We start from the raw sequence: 19,587 nt of genomic DNA, 5'->3' as shown, positions 1-19,587 counted from the left end.
AGTGGCTAATTCACAACAAATGATGTAGGGATCTAAACGATCTTTCATATTTGCTGTATTATTATGTAACTTTGAATATACATGTAACCCCAAGTTGCATTTTGGTCAAAAATAAAATGAAGCAAGCTTCGAGTCGAACTCCGATTTGAACAAATTGACTTGAACTTTAGCTCGCCGATCCCTGGATCATCCAATACACGTACATACACGTATACGCATTTGTATGCAGCATGTATGCATAGTGCCTTGCCTTGGCGTGGGAACGTATCAGATTACATATCGGCCGACCGCAATATCGGTCGGTTCAAAAATAGATGGTCCGCGCGGGAATTGACCTGGATTGACCCGCAAACGTTCGGGTTGTCTGTGACGTAGCAAGTCACCGACATATTTTTTCTAAAAATGACTGCAAGTGCGCAGGCGTGCAAATTCCCGCACGATGCGCTATGCATAGGCCAAGTTCATGAAATTTGTATGTGTCGGCTACAGGACCATAGACTTAGGGCAGGGCTAGGCGGATGTTTGTTATGTCACGATGTTTAAAAAAATCATGATCAGGCTGATGACAATACTGTCAGTTATCATGGTTGTGGAAAAGCAGGTCGACGGAGTTACCGGTGTTGACCTTGGACTTGGTAAGTTTTTACACAATCGAGCTATAAAGTAGGATGGAACGCCGTATTATCGCGGTACTTATCACGTTTCTCGTTGGGAAGAGAGATTGCCCACTAACCTTCCAGAATTGTCCTGTCTTATGTGTAGTATAACTCTTCTTTTTTAAATTAATATAAAAAAATCTGACGGGTGGTGTGGTTTATTCCGTGTACGATGCCTGTGAAAATAGACATGCGCGGCGTGTGCGAACGGAGGTGGACTCCCTATTATCGCGGTATGCGGGAAGTGGTTTTTATAATGATCCCAACTTTTGAAAAGTTTTGTGTTCATAGTTTATGTTTGACCAAAACACCCCCTGAATAAAGTCTGATATTTTCCCTGTAATGTTCAAGTTGATTAAAGACAAGATGTCTGCAGGATGATTTCTTAAGACCCTGCCCTTCCCCCGAAAGAAGAACACAAATCCCTGAGGCAAGTCTACTGATCGGCGATTGAGGGCGCCATTCACTTTACACGGTGTGTCGTTTTATTTTCGCTAACGCGCGGTGCTTATTTTAATCCCGTAATAGTTGTTATGATTTCGCGCTGCAAATATCGTCGTCTGACTTCATTTTACATTTGCAGCTGAAGAATGGGAACCAGACAATGGAACTTTCATGGACAGAGCGCAATTAAAGATTTATGTTAAATATAAACGGTACCTTTTAGCAGACACGGTGAGGGAAAATTTTGCAAGTTTTGGAAACCGTTAATATTTATTAAAATCGTTAATAAAAGTCCCGAGAGACACAACATTTTTTAATCGTCCTTTTTAGGAGCAACTATAGAATGCAGGGCCACGCCGAAGCAAGGTTTGTTATTTTGCCTGGAGGCGTGGATGGAATAGGAGTAATAGATATGCAAACCTGCAAAAAAGTGCTAAGTACAGCGAAGGAATGCACTGCACTTGTCTTCAAAGCTTCTCATGAAGGATCGGAAGGGAGGACGTGCTTGTAAATGTGTTGGGGGCACTGTCTGGAGCGGCGGAGGCGCGGAGTCTTGGAGTCGCAGAATCGCGGAGACGCGGGGCACTGGAGTGGCCGCAGTGGCGGAGGCGCGGAGTCGCGGAGTCGCACCGATAGAGGGCGCAATTCTCGGCGGAATCTTTTTGAGAACGAAGCATCCATATCCATTTTAAATGGGCGGGCCAATTAGGAAGGGGGGGAGGGCGACGGGGCACTGTCTGGAGTCGCAGAGGCGCGGAGTCGGGGAGTCGCAGAGTCACTTTAATTGGGCGGGCCAATTAGGAAGGGGGGGGAGGGCGACGGGGCACTGTCTGGAGTCGCGGAGGCGCGGAGTCGGGGAGTCGCAGAGTCACTTTAATTGGGCGGGCCAATTGGGAAGGGGGGGGGAGGGCGACGGGGCACTGTCTGGAGTCGCGGAGGCGCGGAGTCGGGGAGTCGCAGAGTCACTTTAATTGGGCGGGCCAATTAGGAAGGGGGGGAGGGCGACGGGGCACTGTCTGGAGTCGCGGAGGCGCGGAGTCGCAGAGTCGCAGAGTCGCTTTAATTGGGCGCGCAAATTAGGAAGGGGGGGGGAGGGCGACGGGGCACTGTCTCTCAGTGGTGGAGGCGCGGAGTCGCAGAGACGCACACCGATAGAGGGCGCAATTCTCTGCGGCTCCACGACTCCACGATCGATTTTCAGAGGTAGGTCGACTGCGGTTCCACGCCTCCACGCAGCCGTACGGAGGCGCGGATGTAGAGTAAAGTGGCCCTGCATTCTATAGTTGTACCCCTTTTTATACAACTCGGTAGAAAATCCTTGATGACTGGTGAACTGGATAAAAATCGCCACTTGAAGGAGTTTTGACATTGTGAAAAGAGAAATTTCCCATGCCGCGATAATAGGGATGCCGCGATAATGGGGAGTCCGACTATATAATAAAAAAGGAGGTGTTATTCGTAGCCTTGTTGCCTAGTCTGGTGCCGCACTGAACATGCTGAATATCGTTGTAATGTTGTATTCAGGGGGCGGGGAATCAGACCTAATGAAATGTCGGACTTTACTTCCCTTTAAAAAAAATCCTCTGGAGCCACGAACTACAAATGGCAACAAGGCTAGGGCTATTGGGCAGTTTTCATATATATTATAAACAAGCTGATTTACCCGATCATAGATCGGATAGGGCGTGGTGTTGGGGATGAAAATTTGGGGAGTTGAATGTAAATGGGGATAGGCCTATAGTTAAGGAGACATGCAGTTATAGAAAAGCAATTTCTGTTGTGTGATCTGAGGCAATTTCTGACCACTAAAACCAATTTCAGCAAAAGATCATCTCTTAAAGTTTTGAGTTTGTAGCTGGAGTTACCCAGCCCTAAATTTTTTCATTGGGTTGTCATTTAGGGCTGGAGCTAGACCCGTGAACGTGGCTTGTAAACTACGCCACGCTGTTGTGTATTTCTGAACCTGGCGAAATTGTCCCTCTCACTCCCTCCATTACACACACTGGACGTTATTTTGCAAATGTAATAAGTACTCACATATGAAGCTGTCTTGAAATCTGTTTGTACATCAAAACTTGCATTTGACGAAATTTGAGGAAAATTCTGGCCCCGGTTTATGAAGTCCTGCTAGCTGCCATTTTCTCCCAAGTAACGCATGCGCATTGCGTTTTATTGTACCGTCCTTCGTATAATTCGACGGCTGTTTACTGTCGCAGCTAAAAGAGACATCGTTTTAGACAAGTTTCAAGTCCTTTCCTCTCTCACCGCACCACACGCGCGCGGGCGTACGTGCGCCCACGTGCGTGTGCACACATACGTACACGAGATGAGCCGAGCAGCCAATCGGGTGCGGTTTTTTTTTTTCGGGGTTGCGACATGAAACAGCCGTCAATCTGTCCAAGCAACTCGTCTGGGGTCATTTGTCAGGGTCACTTGTCGGGTTAAAATGAAATTTCTACACGTTCGTATGGGTCTTTACTGATGGGCAAATTTCATCGAAATTACACAGCCTAAACAATCGGACGGGCAAAGTTAGATTTATAGGTGAGTACTCAACACCCATACGGAATTATGTATGTCGGATCGATTTCGCTAGGTTCAAAATGACACAACAACGTGGCGTTGTATACAACGTCCACGTTCACGGGTCTAGGCTGGAGCTAGTTTTTCATGTAACCCAGCAGCGTAGGCAGGTCCCAAAAAAAATTGCGAAAAAAATTGGAAAATGTTCAATTTTGTCCCCGTTACACACTAATTGCAACTGCAACTCACCCCAAACTTGCCCGGAATAACCATTACACAGGTCCTTGAAGTAAAAAACGATCCACGATGAAGATTCAGCCTACAATTGCAGTGAAAAAAGGAGGAATAACCGCTAACCTGACAACCTTGCGGGCATGGCCAGGACCGCAATTGGTTTGTGCACAAAAAAAATTGTGTACAATGAATGGCGGTCGATTACCAGGCACAGCGCTAGTCGTTTTTGCCGGCTGCGCTGGCTGTTGGCGCATGACGTCACGCGGAAGCGTAACACCCGATAACTGTTTCATGCGCTGTCGGTTGCGGTTCCTGTACCGCAGCTGTAATGCGAGTGGTAAACCTCATATTAGTGCATGAAACAGTCGGCAAGTCGGAGCAAGGTCTGAGCTTCACGGCAAACACATTGAGCTCTAAGTTTTCTGACTATTTTGCTGTTTTTTTTTCTTCAAAATGTCCACTGTTTGGGAACAATATAAGGGGTCTTATGGAATGTCATGAATGTGTGGATCTATCCAGTGCTACTGTCTTTCTCATTTGTATTCTCTTTACCGTTTTTTGGGGGGTCTTTTTGTCCTCGCGTGGGTATGTACACTATCATGCTACTGTGAAGCCGTCATCAAAGTATGCCAAATCGGTGGAGCGTTTGTACGGAGGGTACCGTAGTTCAACGCTCCACTCAGTAGAGCTAGGCGCACCTAGGCCCTACCTCCGTACGAAAATAAAGGCCATGTTGCAGCATCACTAGAAATCAACGGATTTGTAAATTCGGTGCACCGAAACTAGGAATTTCAATTTCGGTATCGCATTTGTAAATCCGGTGCGGTACTGTCTTGTTCACGAACATAACATGTCACGGCCAGTAAAACAAGGATTATTTTCATTACTATTTATAAATGGAAGGCCTCAAAAATTGTTAAGAAAATCTGGGTTGTTCAGTCAAGCAAAACTATTCTGAGACTGAATGATCACTAGTACCTAGAGCAACCACGGATCCTACACACAAGGATTAACGACTCGGCCCAACTCCTGGTTAGACGCGTGATAGCGGCCTGTACTGGTGGCAAATACCATGAATACTTTTCAACAAAGACCACTGCGCGCGGTGGCTTTCAGATTTGCAAGGCTCTTCGCCCGATCTGGCCTCGAAGTCTGTCAAGCCAGCGAATTATATTTTTGAATATTCATGAGTCTACGTTTTTGGTCTTTATTATTGAATTCTGATATGTGATAACTACATAACCAAGGTAACGCACAATATCTTTAGCTTTAAGATGAATAATGAAATGTCGCTTTTGTTTCATCGGTTCGGCATCCTATCTCTCTAAAACTTTTTAATAAAAGCCTAATTAAAAACGAAATTTGGGTAAACGGTGTTCTCCTCGAAATTTGACGTTTATTTCCCGTGTAAATACTTCATCTGTGACGACAAAAACTGCACAATACCATCTGTTATATCCTGAAGTATTTATTTTTAAAATAATTTGGAACAATTATATCTTAAATAAGAAGTAGTTTTACTTACAGTTTTATGAATATTTCCATTTTAGCTGTCGTGCAAAAACCCAACACAATGGCACATCTGGAAAATTCGCAATTACGCGCCAACGGGTATTAAAGGCTTTTTTGCAAATTGTGAAAAAGTCAAAAAAAAATTTTAAATGAGAACAAAAAGAAAGGCTTTTCCGCAACTATGCGGAAAAGCCACAAAAAAAAGAAAAATAAAAACTTTAATGAAAACAAAGGCTGTTTCGGCTGGTTGCCGAAACAGCCAAATAGCCACCCAGAGTATGAAAACTGGTTTGATACCAGATTTAAACTCGCATCCTCAACAGGACGACTCTTTCGATGACACCGCAACACCCCCATTACCTATACCAACACCTACAGTCACACCCCCAGAGCCAACGACGAACGATATTTTATCACCTTTGACACAACCACCAACACCTACAGTTACCCTCCAGGAGCCTTCTACACAACTCCCTATATCTCAGCCCACGAAGCTACAAACTCATCAAGACGAAAAATTATCTATAGTTCGCTAGACTCAGGACTTTTAAATATGCACTTTTAAGATGACGTCTCGTGACCCATGATGACGTCACCATGACGTCACTCTTCAAGACACAACTTTGCTATAAGGACTATGCCTATGCTTACTTTGAATGATATAGGACAAAGATTAATGCCAAAAGACATGTACAAAGTCTATGGGATTTTGGGTGTGGAACAAGAAGAAGAAGAAGAAGAAGAAGAAAGAAAAACTAGACATATGTTTGTGGACAAACATAGGGCTGTTTCGGCATTATGTTACGGACTGATAGGTAATGCAGGTGTAGTAAAAAGAAAATACAAATGTAGATTTGTAGGCTGTAGAAAATGCAGCTTTAATGTGAGTGAGATGTCATGTCAAGACGTCATCATGACGTCAGTTGGATTTATGTATACGACAAGGCGGCTTAGGTTCATACCAAGCTACAACCAAATTGGATAGTATTGTGCTGCAGACAGACCATATGATAGAATAATGGCCACTTATTGTTACGTAAAACTCCAATTGTAGCAGGTCTTCATTCAAGGTTTCTCCCCAGTTATAAAGAGTTTCCTTGTAGTGATTTATTTTATTCATTACCCCTCGAAGCCGGCGATGCGGGCTTAGTTCGTATTAATGTGCTCAATTATAAGTGTATAGGGGTGTTTACAAAATAAAGGAAACTGAGAGCAATCTAAGATGGCATTGGCGGAGATCAACAAAAGGCGAAATGCCAAAGATCAGTATTTAAAACCAATGCAATCACATGTGTCTGAAGCATGCACTGGAAGGGGATGTTTTGGCAGTATTACCCACCGTATTTGGAAAAAGTTTAATTTTCTCCACATGCCACACGCTTGTGGTCAATTTCTAAGCCTTTTTTTCTGTTTTTTTCCTTCAATTTTTGCAGTCAAACTTACATGCAGTCGTTGTGTCATTTGAAATGGTCATATAGCTTTGACCTTAAATCCGATTAATATAATTAACAAAATTGACTTTAGCATTTCTGTTCATGAGATTTATTGACGTGTGAAAAGTGTTTGAAAAAGGATTAACAATATTATTGAATTGGTGTCATATGATGTCAGATATTTTTTTTCAAAATTTTGTGCAAATACCTTTTACGTAACAGACCAAATACACAAAGAATGTTGAATTTTGCATGTTACGTTCATGAGATATGGCTAAAAGGTAAAAAACTTCAAATATTCTTATAAAATCTCCGGATGACATCATCATGGCATCACCTAATTTTTTTTTAACTATAACACATCCCAGTCTAGCCACATACCAAGTTTCAACCCAATCAGACTTACAGTTCTATAGATATAGGACTTCATAATATGCACGTAAATGTTCAAAAATCAATAAAAAAAATTAGGTGATGACGTCTCATGACGTCATAGTCTTGGCATAATTTTTGTATGAGGGTCTTCCTCAACCTCGTCCCCAGTGCTTACTTTATTTCCAACCTAGTTTCCAATAGTAAACCCTGGATAGGAAACTTTCTTCCTGCATCCTGATTCGAGCAGAGCAGAGGTATTGTCAGCCTGAAGTTTGAAGCGTGCGCAGGGCATGTCCGAGTTCGCTTACTGCCTCGAAGCTTTGAAATCCCAGCAGGCATTTTTGGTCGGTTTAACGTCTATCTGACGTCAGATTCCGACCAACTCCGACGTTGTTTTTTGGTTGCCGTCGTGGTTGTAAGTGTAAGTTTTTTAGACGTTGAAAACCTGACCAAATTCTAACGTCGGTATGTAGTCAAAATTATGACGTCAGTCTGACCATGATTAACTGCTAATCCTGACCGAAATCTAACGTCTGTATATAGTCAAATTATGACGTCAGTCTGACCATGATTAACTGGTTACATGGACGTCGACAGGACGTCAGATTGTTAGTTGAATTTAGGTCAGAATATGGTTGAAAGTGAAAGTTATTTAGACGTCGAAAACCTGACGGAAATCTAACGTCCGAATATAGTCCAATTATGACGTCAGTCTGACCGTGATTTGACTGGTTATATAGACGTCGACAGGACGTCGCGGTTGAAGTTATTTAGACGTCAAAAAATGACCACATTATAACGTCTGAGTGAGGTCAAAATTGACGTCTATCTGACCGTCGTAATAACGTCCTTTCAACGTTCGGATTTCATGGTTGAAGTTAGGGTCAGTACATGGTTGCAAATGTAATTTTTGTAGATGTTGAACACTGTTATTTAGGTTGTGTAAAAATCAAACGGTTATGTACTATATGAACCTAGCAACCTGTTGTGTAAACTGTTGTTTACACAACAGTGTAAAAATATTTCACAACTTGTTCAGTTTTTTACATAACTGGTGGATAGGTTCACATAGTACACAACCGAAATAACAGTGTTAAGTTTTCTAACTTTAGTTAATAGTCAAAATAGTGGCGTCAGTCTGACAGGTTTAAACAATGGCAATTAGACGCTTCAAATGTTCAATGTTGATGGGCCGATCAATTTTGACATCAGATTTCATTACCACAGTTCAACTTAATTTGGACATGAAATAAAAAAAGTAGACGTCGGTCTGAGCCTTTAAATCAAACACTAAATCACAACCATCACAGACATGATCTCTAATCTCTTTTGTGAATATTTGTGCAGGTATGGAATTAAGACATCAGGCGGTCGATGTTGATCCTGATGGTGCATGGTGCCACGTAAAGTAGGGCTTAGGTAGTGTATTCGTCTCCATCAACTGACCAAAGCAGAGAGCTGGAAAAGGGGGAAAAAATGAACAACATTTTCAATTTTCTTGAATACCAACACATTTTTAAAATAATGATAACTCGTAAATAATTAAAACAAAAGTTTAATTTTCAGAAATCCGAAATAAGTATTAAAAATAGTTCTTATGAAGAAGACAAGTCGAAGCATAGGCCTATTTTAAGTCTAATGGGCAATTTCATGCGATTCTAAGAAACGAATATTACTGAAATTAATTAATGGAAATTTTATAATTGCAAGCACCGTAAATTTCTTAATAATTATAAAAAAATAATTAACATTTATTTAGCACTTCATACGCCGTGGTATTAACAAAACATGACATAGGCCTAGAGTACACAACAAAAGAAAAGTGGCATAATGTATCGTCATACGTGAACTCTGAACACTTATAAAACTAGACTGAAAACATATCTGTATCAAAATATCTGTAAAAAATAAAAGAGACATTCCGATCGTTTGAGTTTGGCCGGATGCGGAATATGTTGCGGTGCAGTTAAATTCACAATAAATTGATCATTCTAAATCTTCAATCAACACAGTACGTGCTGGAAACTCGTCTCATGTTGAGATATACTTTAAAATGACCTCATTTTTCCTAGGCCTTAATACAGATTGGACATGATGATGGAAAGCGGGCAGAACATGCATGACTGCTGATTAGTTAGGATTTTCTACTTCTTCAATGTTTAAATAAAGGGCACCGTTAGTGAAACTTTGTTTTTAAAATAAGAAATGACAATAGCATCCAACATGTCTAGTCTTACATTAACAACTTTCTACAGTGAAGTTAAGGTACTTTCCATGGAATTTTAATGTTTCAACTGACATGACTGCATGATAGGGAACATAATATAGATATAATAGAGATACAATTTCCAAACTATTGACCTTCAAAGAATTGCAAATCTCTAACTCGGAAACATTCGCGTTTGAAACTTACCATTTTCAGACATTGCAAAATCAGATCATCTTGATTGCGGTTCAATCGAAATCTTGACTTGTGCTTGTCCTATACATCTTGATGTCGTATCTTGACTTGAAGTTAAGATCAGGGGTGGGAACATCTCCAATGTTAACAGTACTCCATCGCAGAACCAAATCTTGACAATATTGTTGAAAGGTACACAAAACTTGTTCATTTTGGGCCAATATGTCTCTTCCCAAAGCTGCTTCAGTTGTGACTGTTGTTTTAACGGATATTCAAACTGGCCAGACTCGTACAGCAGTGGAGGTCGTTGGAATGCAAGAGGTCACACACAGGGCATACATATGCTTACGTGTAATACGTTTGGGCTATACGGTTTTCGCGCGCGCGGCACTTGGCTCTGGGCCAAGACAATTATAATTGGCGCGCGCCGCAGCTAAGTGAAAAAGTCGTCAAAACGGGCAATATATTTTGGTTGAAACAATGATGATAACGACAGGACATCAATTTTATAACCATCAGCTAGCTGACCACAACTTAGCCTTTTTTTTTAGTCGTTCAAATTAATAAGGCGTCCGATAATTTCGTTTAGGAATTACGACGTTGCACATGAATTCGTTAATGACTTTTTTTTATTTTATTAAGTGAAAAACGGACGTTATATTTTGGTCGAAACCATAACACACTATCGACGTAATGTAAATAACCAACAGCCGACCACAATTCAACGTCATTTTTGAGTTGCTGAAAAGACCGTCAGAAAACGGACGTTATATTTTGGGTAAAACCATGACATAACGATATTGTAACCATCCACTGACCAGAAATCAACGTCGTTAATTGATTCGTTGAAATGACGTTAGAAAACAGACGTTGTATCATGGTTGAAAACATGACCTAATAACGACGTCAAATATTATAACCAGCAGCCGACCACAATTCAACGTCGCTTTTTAAGATGTTCAAATGACGTCAGATAATGGACGTTGTGTTTTGGATGAAAGCATGACATAAGTACGACGTCAGTTATTATAACCAACTGCCAACCACAATACAACGTCGATTTTGAGTCATTTGAACGACGTTAGAAAACGAACGTAATATCATGGTTGAAAACATGACTTAATAACGACGTCAAATATTATAACCAGCGGCCGACCATAATCCAACGTCACTTTTTGAGTCGTTGAAAAAAAAGTAAAAAACGGACGTTATATTTTGGGTAAAAGCATGACATAATAACGACGTCATGTAAAATAACCAGCAGCCGACCATAATTCAACGTCACATTTTGAGTCGTTGAAAAAACGTCAAAAACGGACGTTGTATTTTAGTTAAAAGCATGACATAAGTACGACGTCGGATATTATAACCAACTGCCAACCACAATTCAACGTCGTTTTTTGAGTTGTTGAAACGACGTTAGAAAGCAAACGTCATATCTTGGTTGAAAATATGACAGAATTGCGACGTCGCGAAAGGAAACACAAAAATAACAATAATACAACGTTGTTTTTCAGGCCGTTGTAAAGACATTGACAAAACAACGTCATACCATGGTTGAAATTACGTTTGGTAATATTCCCGACCAAATTCCAACTTACATTTCGACGTTGTTGTTATGTAAAATTCTGACGTTAAATTGTCGACACTAAAGCAACGTCCGGCAGACGTTATAATGACAACGTCGTCTTTTGGTCGACTAAAACAACGTTAATTTTCGGTTATGTATGGTTGATCCGACGTTGCGACCATAATACAACCATAATACAACGTCAGTCTGACGGTCGGTGCCTGCTGGGAATGTTTTAGACCTACCCTTCAATCGACAATTAAAGTAAAAACTAACATAAAAACTGCCATGGTTGATTTTTCAGGAATTTTCAAATGAAAAAGGGTCTTTTTATTATAAACTTCCGGTCTGATGACGTCATTCGCCTAAGACTTCGCATACGTCTTAAGTGGGTCAAGGTCATCATGTACACCAATTTTAGGCGATTCCGGCAAACTTCGCCACAGACATCTATTCAAAATACATTTTTTCAAATTTTCAACCTGTCGCTAGAGGGCACTCGAAGATTGCATGACGTCATTGGTAAATTATTTGAAGAATACTTTTAGCCAAGAGACTAACACCGTGGAAAGCAAGTTCATATCTATTACCATTTTCAAATAATAAGCCACTTCCGGTTTTGGCCTTTTTCGACTGGAAGCAAGGGTCACGTGATTTTACGCACACTGAATGAAAGACCTCAACCTACTCTACCATTTGCCGGCAACAGAATGCTGCGGACGCGTACGGTTGATTTCTTATGCATTTTAAAATATTACAAGTGTCACAATTTAATTGCCTATAAATACACACCGGATGACGTTATCATGACGTCATCATTACACAACGTTGTTTGAAGTAGGGTATTTGCTTGGACAAAGATTGGTGTAAATGAATTACTGGCATAGAGTCAAAAATGCCCTTTGAAAATCGACAATTTTTTAAAAATGTCTGTGTACAAAGTCTATGGGAAAAATTAAATATTCAAAAATCTATAATAAATTAGTCGATGACGTCACCATGACGTCAATTTTGGGGACACATCTTTGCTATAGGGACTATGCCTATGCTGACTTTGAATGACGTATGACAAAGATTAATGCCAAAAGTGGCGCGGAGAAAAAACGTGTACAAAGTCTGTGGGGTTTTGGCGACAAAAAGAAGAAAGAAGAAAAAACTAGAGGTGTATGTCTGTTTGCAACAGAACACAGGGCTTTTCCGCATTATGTTTTTTTTGAGGTCATGTTTTTTTCTGTTTTGTGCAAAACTGTGTGCATTTACGTTTTGTCTAACAAACCTCATTCAAATGGAAATTTGATTTTGGCATATTGCATTTGTCATATATAAAATATATAAAAATTATTTTATTGCGGTTTTAGTCTGTACAAAGTTTGAAAACAATCGGATTAATGAAAGTGTTAAATTTTGTAAGCAGAATAAATTGGCAATATTAAAAAATCGTAAACAAATCTACTGATGACGTCATCTTGACGTCATTTAAGATATTGTGTACTAGTGTTATTATCTACCCACCCACCAAGTTTCGTGTCGATCGGACATTATCTTATATGTGTTTCAAAAAAGCGCATGTTTGATGACGTCATCATGACGTCACACATTTTTCAAAATTTTGCACATATACCTATTGCCTAACAAACCTAATACAAAAAGAATTTTAAATGTAACATATTGGGTTCGTGATATATGGCTTAAAGGTTCAAAACTTCAAAAATCTATATAAAATCACACGATGACGTCATGATGACGTCACCTCAATATTTATTTGTAACACATCCCGGCCTACCCCCATACCAAGTTTCAACCCAATCGGATGTACTGTTCATGAGATATAGGGGCTTAAGATATACAAGTTAACAATGACGTCACATGTCTAATGATGACGTCATCGTAACAATACTTGGCAGTGCTCATTATTTTATTGTGGTTTTAGTCTGTACCAAGTTTGGAAAAAATAAGATTAATAAAAGTGTTGAATTTTGTAAGCAGAATAAAATTGGCAATATTAAAAAAATCTTTAAAAATCGACCGATGATGTCATCGTGACGTCATTCAAGATTTTGTGTACTAGTGTTATTATCTACCCACCCACCAAGTTTCAAGACGATCGGACATTCCCTTATATGTTTTTCGAAAAATCGCATTTTTGCTGATTCATTATGACGTCACACATTTTTCCAAATTTTGTGCATTTATCTAATGCCCAGCGAACCTAATACAAAAAGAATTTTGAATTTATCATATTGCGTTAGTGAGATATGGCTTAAAGGTCCAAAACTTCAAAAATCTATATAAAATCACACGATGACGTCATGATGACGTCACCTCAATTTTCGTCTATAACACATCCCGATCCACCTACATACCAAGTTTCAACTCAATCGGACTGACAGTTCTGTAGATATAGGACTTTGTAATATGCATATTAATGATGACGTCACGTGACCATAGTAATTCTCGGCCGAAGTTCAGAACTACTCAGTAAGATATATCAGTGTTATATAGGAAAGACTTGTGGAGAAAGCTGTGTACAAAGTCTATGAGAAAAATTAATTATTCATGAATCCATAATAAATCACTTGATGATGACGTCATCATAATGTCATAGTCTTGGCATAATTTTTGTATGAGGGTCTTCCTTGGCTGTAACTTTGATGACGATTCCAGATCGCCAAGTTATAAAAATGGTGGCTTGAAAACGTATACAAAGTCAATGGGTTAAAAATCCCACGGCAGAGAAACTGCACCTTTAAATGCGTGATTTTCCTTTAAACTGAAACATTTTTATAAAATATTACTTGCTATTCTAACTCTTGGGAATATTTTCAATCAAATGACAGGCGTAAAAAAAATACGATTTCTTTTTCCTTCTCATAGTAATTCTCAGCCGAAGTTCAGAACTACTCAGTAAGATATATCAGTGTTGTATAGGAAAAGACTTGTGGAGAAAGCTGTGTACAAAGTCTATGAGAAAAATTAATTATTCATAAATCCATAATAAATCACTTGATGACGTCACCATGACGTCGCTCTTCGGGACACATCTTGGCTATAGGGACTATGCTTATGCCAACTTTCAATGATATCTGACAAAGATTAATGCTAAAAGTGCTATAATACGTCCCTGTCTATGCGCATGCATGAACATAAAATCTGTCAAAGTTAGCCGAAAATCGGCTAAAACGGTCACTGTGGACAGGATTTGACCTCAGCAACACGTGCGCTGCAGGCTGACTGACATACGATGTATGTGCCTATGTACAACGTACGTGCATGTACATGTACATAGTGGACGTCCTGTCCTGTGCATGTTTTGAAGCAGAGGTATTGTCAACGTGAAGTTTTAAGCGTGCGCAGGGTATGTTCGAGTTCGCTTATCGCCTCGAAACTTTGAAATGTTTTAGACCTACCCTTCAATCGACAATTACAGTAAAAACAAATAGAAAAACTGCCATGGTTGATTTTTCAGGAATTTTCAAATGAAAAAGGGTCTTTTTATTATAACTTCCGGTCTGATGACGTCATTCGCCTAAGACTTCGCATACGTCTTAAGTGGGTCAAGGTCATCATATACACCAATATTTAAGTGATTCCGACAAACTTCGCCACAGACATCTATTAAAAATACATTTTTGCTAATTTTTAACCTGTCGCTAGAGGGCGCTCGAAGATTGCATGACGTCATCGGTAGATGATTTGAAGAATACTTTTAGCCAAGAGACTAACACCGTTGAAAGCAAGTTCATTTCTATTACCACTTTCAAATAATAAGCCACTTCCGGTTTGGGCCTTTTTTGACCGGAAGCAAGGGTCACGTGATTGCACGCACACTGAATGAAATGAAAACCTCAACCTACTCTACCACTTGCCGGCAACAGAATGCTGCGGACGCGTACGGTTGATTTCTTATGCATTTTTAAATATTAAAAGTGTCACAATTTAATTGCCTATAAATAAACACAGGATGACGTCATCATGACGTCATCATTCCACAATGTTGTTTGAATTAGGGTTTTTGCTTGGACAAAGAGTGGTGTAAATGAATAACTGGCAAAGAGTCGAAAATGCCCTTTGAAAAGCGACAATTTTTTTTAATTTCTGTGTACAAAGTCTATGGGAAAAATTAAATATTCAAAAATCCGTAATAAATTAGTCGATGACGTCACCATGACGTCACTCTTCGGGGCACATCTCTGCTATAAGGACTATGACTATGCTAACTTTGAATGACGTATGACAAAGATAAATGTCAAAAGTGGCACTGAGAAAAAACGTGTACAAAGTCTGTGGGATTTAGGCGACAAAAAGAAGAAGAAGAAGAAGAAAGAACTAGAGGTCTATGTCTGTTTGCAACAGAACATAGGGCTTTTCCGCATTATGATTTTTTTTAATCAATAATACCCCTGAATATGCATGAACATAAAATCTGTCAAAGTTAGCCGAAAATCGGCTAAAACGGTCACTGTGGACAGGATTTGACCTCGGCAATACGATGTATGTGCGTGTGCACAAGGTCTTTGCTTGGACAAAGAGTGATCTAAATAAATTACTGGCAAAGAGTCGAAAACACACTTTGAAAATCGACAAATATTTTTTAATTTGTTGATGACGTCATCGTGACGTCACTCCGAACTTTGCATACTAGTATGATTAACTACCTACCCACCAAGTTTCATGACAATTGGACCTTTCCTTATATGAGTTTTGCAAAATCGCATTTTGATGACGTCATGATGACGTCACACATTTTTTTTCAAGTTTTGTGCAAATAGCTATTACATAACAGACCAAATGCATAAAAGAATTTTGCATTTTGCATGTTGCGTTCGGGAGATATGGCTAAAAGGTCCAAACAAATAAATATTCATATAAAATAAATATTCATATAAAATCTCAGGATGACGTCATCATGACGTCACCTCATTTTTAATCATCATGACGTCACCTCATTTTTAATCTATAACACATCCTGGTATAGCCACATACCAAGTTTCAACCCAATCGGACTTACATTTCTGTAGATATAAGACTTCACAATATGTACGTAAATTTTCAAAAATCAATACAGAATTAGGTGATGACGTCATCGTGAGTCATAGTCTTGGCATAATTTTTGTATGAGGGTCTTTCTTGGCTGTAACTTTGATGACGATTCCAGATCGCCAAAATACGAAAATGGTGGCTTGAAAACGTGTACAAAGTCGATAGGTTAAAAATCCCACAGCAGAAAAACTGCACCTTTAAATGCGTGATTTTCCTTTAAACTTAAACATTTTTATAAAATATTACTTGCTATTCTAACTCTTGGGAATATTTTCAATCAAATGAAAGGCGTAAAAAAATACGATTTCTTTTTCCTTCTCATAGTAATTCTCAGCCGAAGTTCAGAACTACTCAGTAAGATATATCAGTGTTGTATAGGAAAAGACTTGTGGAGAAAGCTGTGTACAAAGTCTATGAGAAAAATTAATTATTCATAAATCCATAATAAATCACTTGATGACGTCACCATGACGTCACTCTTCGGGACACGTCTTGGCTATAGGGACTATGCTTATGGCAACTTTCAATGATATCTGAAAAAGATTAATGCCAAGAGTGCTATAATACGTCCCTGTCTATGCGCATGCATGAACATAAAATCTGTCAAAGTTAGCCGAAAATCGGCTAAAACGGTCACTGTGGACAGGATTTGACCTCAGCAACACGTGCGCTGCAGGCTGACTGACATACGATGTATGTGCCTATGTACAACGTACGTTCAAGACTTCAGTGTTGGAGCAAAGGCTTAAACCGCCAAGGCCAAGGCCAAGGCCAAGGCTTTGACCCTCAAGGCCAAGGCCAAGGCTTAGACCTTCAAGCCTCGAGGCCAAGGCCAAGGCTTAACCCTCAAGGCCAAGGCCAAGGCCAAGGCCCTGTTTTATAAAATGACCACTGATATAGAACTAATTATAGTCACATGACTCATCATCACGAATCGCCCATTAAGAAGAACAACATGTCTTAAATTGCAATCAACATGCTCGCATACACCGTTTTATGACTGCATTAGATCTATTAAAGTATAAGTGCAGGTCTTCAATGTGGTTTAACTAAAACAAAATAAAGATTTACTTCTATATTGACGCACAATTCTCCCAAGTGTAACAAAAGGGGGATCCAAGAAACTGATTGGGAAATGTTTATTTGCTGTGCCAACATGGTCAGAAATATCAGCATTATCTAAAACAGATACATGCAAATCTTTAGCACTTATCAGGGAGACATACAACCAATCAGATCTGGGTCATTCCACCGGGTTGGGAAGCAGTGCATGTTACATCCATATATTTGGTTATACTATTAAAAATATCAATGCATTCTAAACAATTGCTTAACATAATATTTGTCTTAGGGTGTTTCAATATTTGAGAAAGTTTGAAATCATTTGAAAGTACTTTGACAAAAATATGAGCAAAAATGTATTAATTCGGATGTAACATAATTGACACTGTTTCAATGTTACATCCAAAAATTCTTTTTTTTGCCATATTTTACACGTGTATGTAAAATGTTACCCAAACTGACATTGCATATTTACAACTGGACACCTAAGCACCAAGACAAACTTTTGTTTTGGTATAGTCAGGGTTCAAATATGGCAGAAACAATACCTCAAGTGTGGATGTAACGGTGTAAAAATCACTCAATGGAAGTGTGACATTTGGGGTTTACACCGTGTAAATGTTACATCCACACAAACAAGCTATCATTTCTGCTCCATTTGATGTCTGACTACCATAACAAAAGCTTCTCTTATTGTGTTGCATCTATAGTAAGAAGTACGCGAAGTAAATTTGGGTAATATTTCGAAGAAATTAAAAAAAAAAGATAACAAATGTCATATTTGGACGTAACACTGACACGGTGTCAATGTTACATCCAAAATTACATTTTTTGCTCATATTTTTGGCAAAATACATTGAAATGATTTCAAACTTTCTGCAGTCGTGAAACACCCAACAACAAATATTATGTAGAGCAACTGCTAGCAAGGCATTCATGCTTTTCTTAATATGGTCATATGTCACACTTTGTTCCCCAACCCGGTGGAATGACCAATCTATTCCATAATTGTACGCAATTTAAATGATCATCTCATTAGCCCCACAAGTGTACAGAATATTTTTGCAGCAAATCTACTACAATGGTAACAACATGTGATGCTATAAAAGTGGAAGTGTGCCAAACACACAAATCTACAAGGGGTTTCCCTCCTCCATGGTAATACGATTAAAATGGTAACAGCAAAATTTCGAACAGATTTATCTGGAAAATGCAAAAATCTATGGGCCTTGAAGGGCCTTGACTCAAAATTGCAAGGCTGTGATCCCTCAAGGCCAAGGCCAAGGCCAAGGCTTTTGCCCTCAAGCCTCAAGGCCAAGGCCAAGGCCCCAAAATCCAGCCTTAAGGCAGCCTTAAGGCCAAGGCCCAGCATCAAGGCACTACATCACTGGTTCAAGTACATGTACATTGTGGACGTCCTGTCCTGTGCATGTTTTGAAGCAGAGGTATTGTCAACGTGAAGTTTTAAGCGTGCGCAGGGTATGTTCGAGTTCGCTTATTGCCTCAAAGCTTTCAAATGTTTTAGACCTACCCCTCAATCGACAAAGTAAAAACAAATATAAAAACTGCCATGGTTGATTTTTCAGGAATTTTCAAAGGAAAAAGGGTCTTTTCATTATAACTTCCGGTCTGATGACGTCATACGCCTTAAATTTCTCACACGTCTTAAGGGGGTCAAGGTCATCATATACACCAATATTTAGGCGATTCCGACAAACTTCGCCACAGACATCTATTCAAAATACATTTTTGAAAATTTTCAACCTGTCGCTAGAGGGCGCTCGAAGATTGCATGACGTCATTGGTAGATGATTTTAGGAATACTATCGGCCAAGAGACTAACACCGTTAAAAGCAAGTTCATTTCTATTACCACTTTCAAATAATAAGCCACTTCCGGTTTGGGCCTTTTTTGACCGGAAGCAAGGGTCACGTGATTTCATGCACACTGAATGAAATGAAGACCTCAACCTACTCTACCACTTGCCGGCAACAGAATGCTGCGGACGCGTACGGTTGATTTCTTATGCATTTTTAAATATTAAAAGTGTCACAATTTATTTGCCTATAAATAAACACCTGATGACGTCATCATGACGTCATCATTACACACTGTTGTTTGAATTAGGGTCTTTGCTTGGACAAAGAGTGATCTAAATGAATTACTGGCAAACAGTCGAAAATGCCCTTTGAAAATCGACAATTTTTTCTTAATTTTTGTGTACAAAGTCTATGGGAAAAATTAAATATTCAAAAATCTATAATAAATTAGTCAATGACGTCACCATGACGTCACTCTTCGGGGCACATCTCTGCTGTAAGGACTATGACTATGCTT

At 39.4% G+C, this 19,587-nt stretch overlaps 1 protein-coding gene across 1 annotated transcript in view; it reads left to right on the top strand.

Annotated features, from left to right (window-relative positions):
• Nucleotides 1-448: 448 nt before the first annotated feature.
• The window catches only part of LOC119726993 (iduronate 2-sulfatase-like), a 56,346-nt gene continuing 37,207 nt past the window's right edge, over nucleotides 449-19,587 (top strand). The window contains exon 1 of the mRNA XM_038198855.1: nucleotides 449-635. Within this exon, the coding sequence (XP_038054783.1) occupies nucleotides 536-635 (100 nt within the window). The 5' untranslated portion in view covers nucleotides 449-535. The remainder of the gene's footprint in view (nucleotides 636-19,587) is intronic.

Source organism: Patiria miniata, unplaced genomic scaffold (assembly GCF_015706575.1).
Source record: "Patiria miniata isolate m_02_andy unplaced genomic scaffold, ASM1570657v1 HiC_scaffold_2, whole genome shotgun sequence".
Taxonomy (NCBI): Eukaryota; Metazoa; Echinodermata; class Asteroidea; order Valvatida; family Asterinidae; genus Patiria; species Patiria miniata.
Note: the sequence above shows the minus strand (reverse complement) of the source record. Positions and strands in the feature narration are given on the sequence as shown.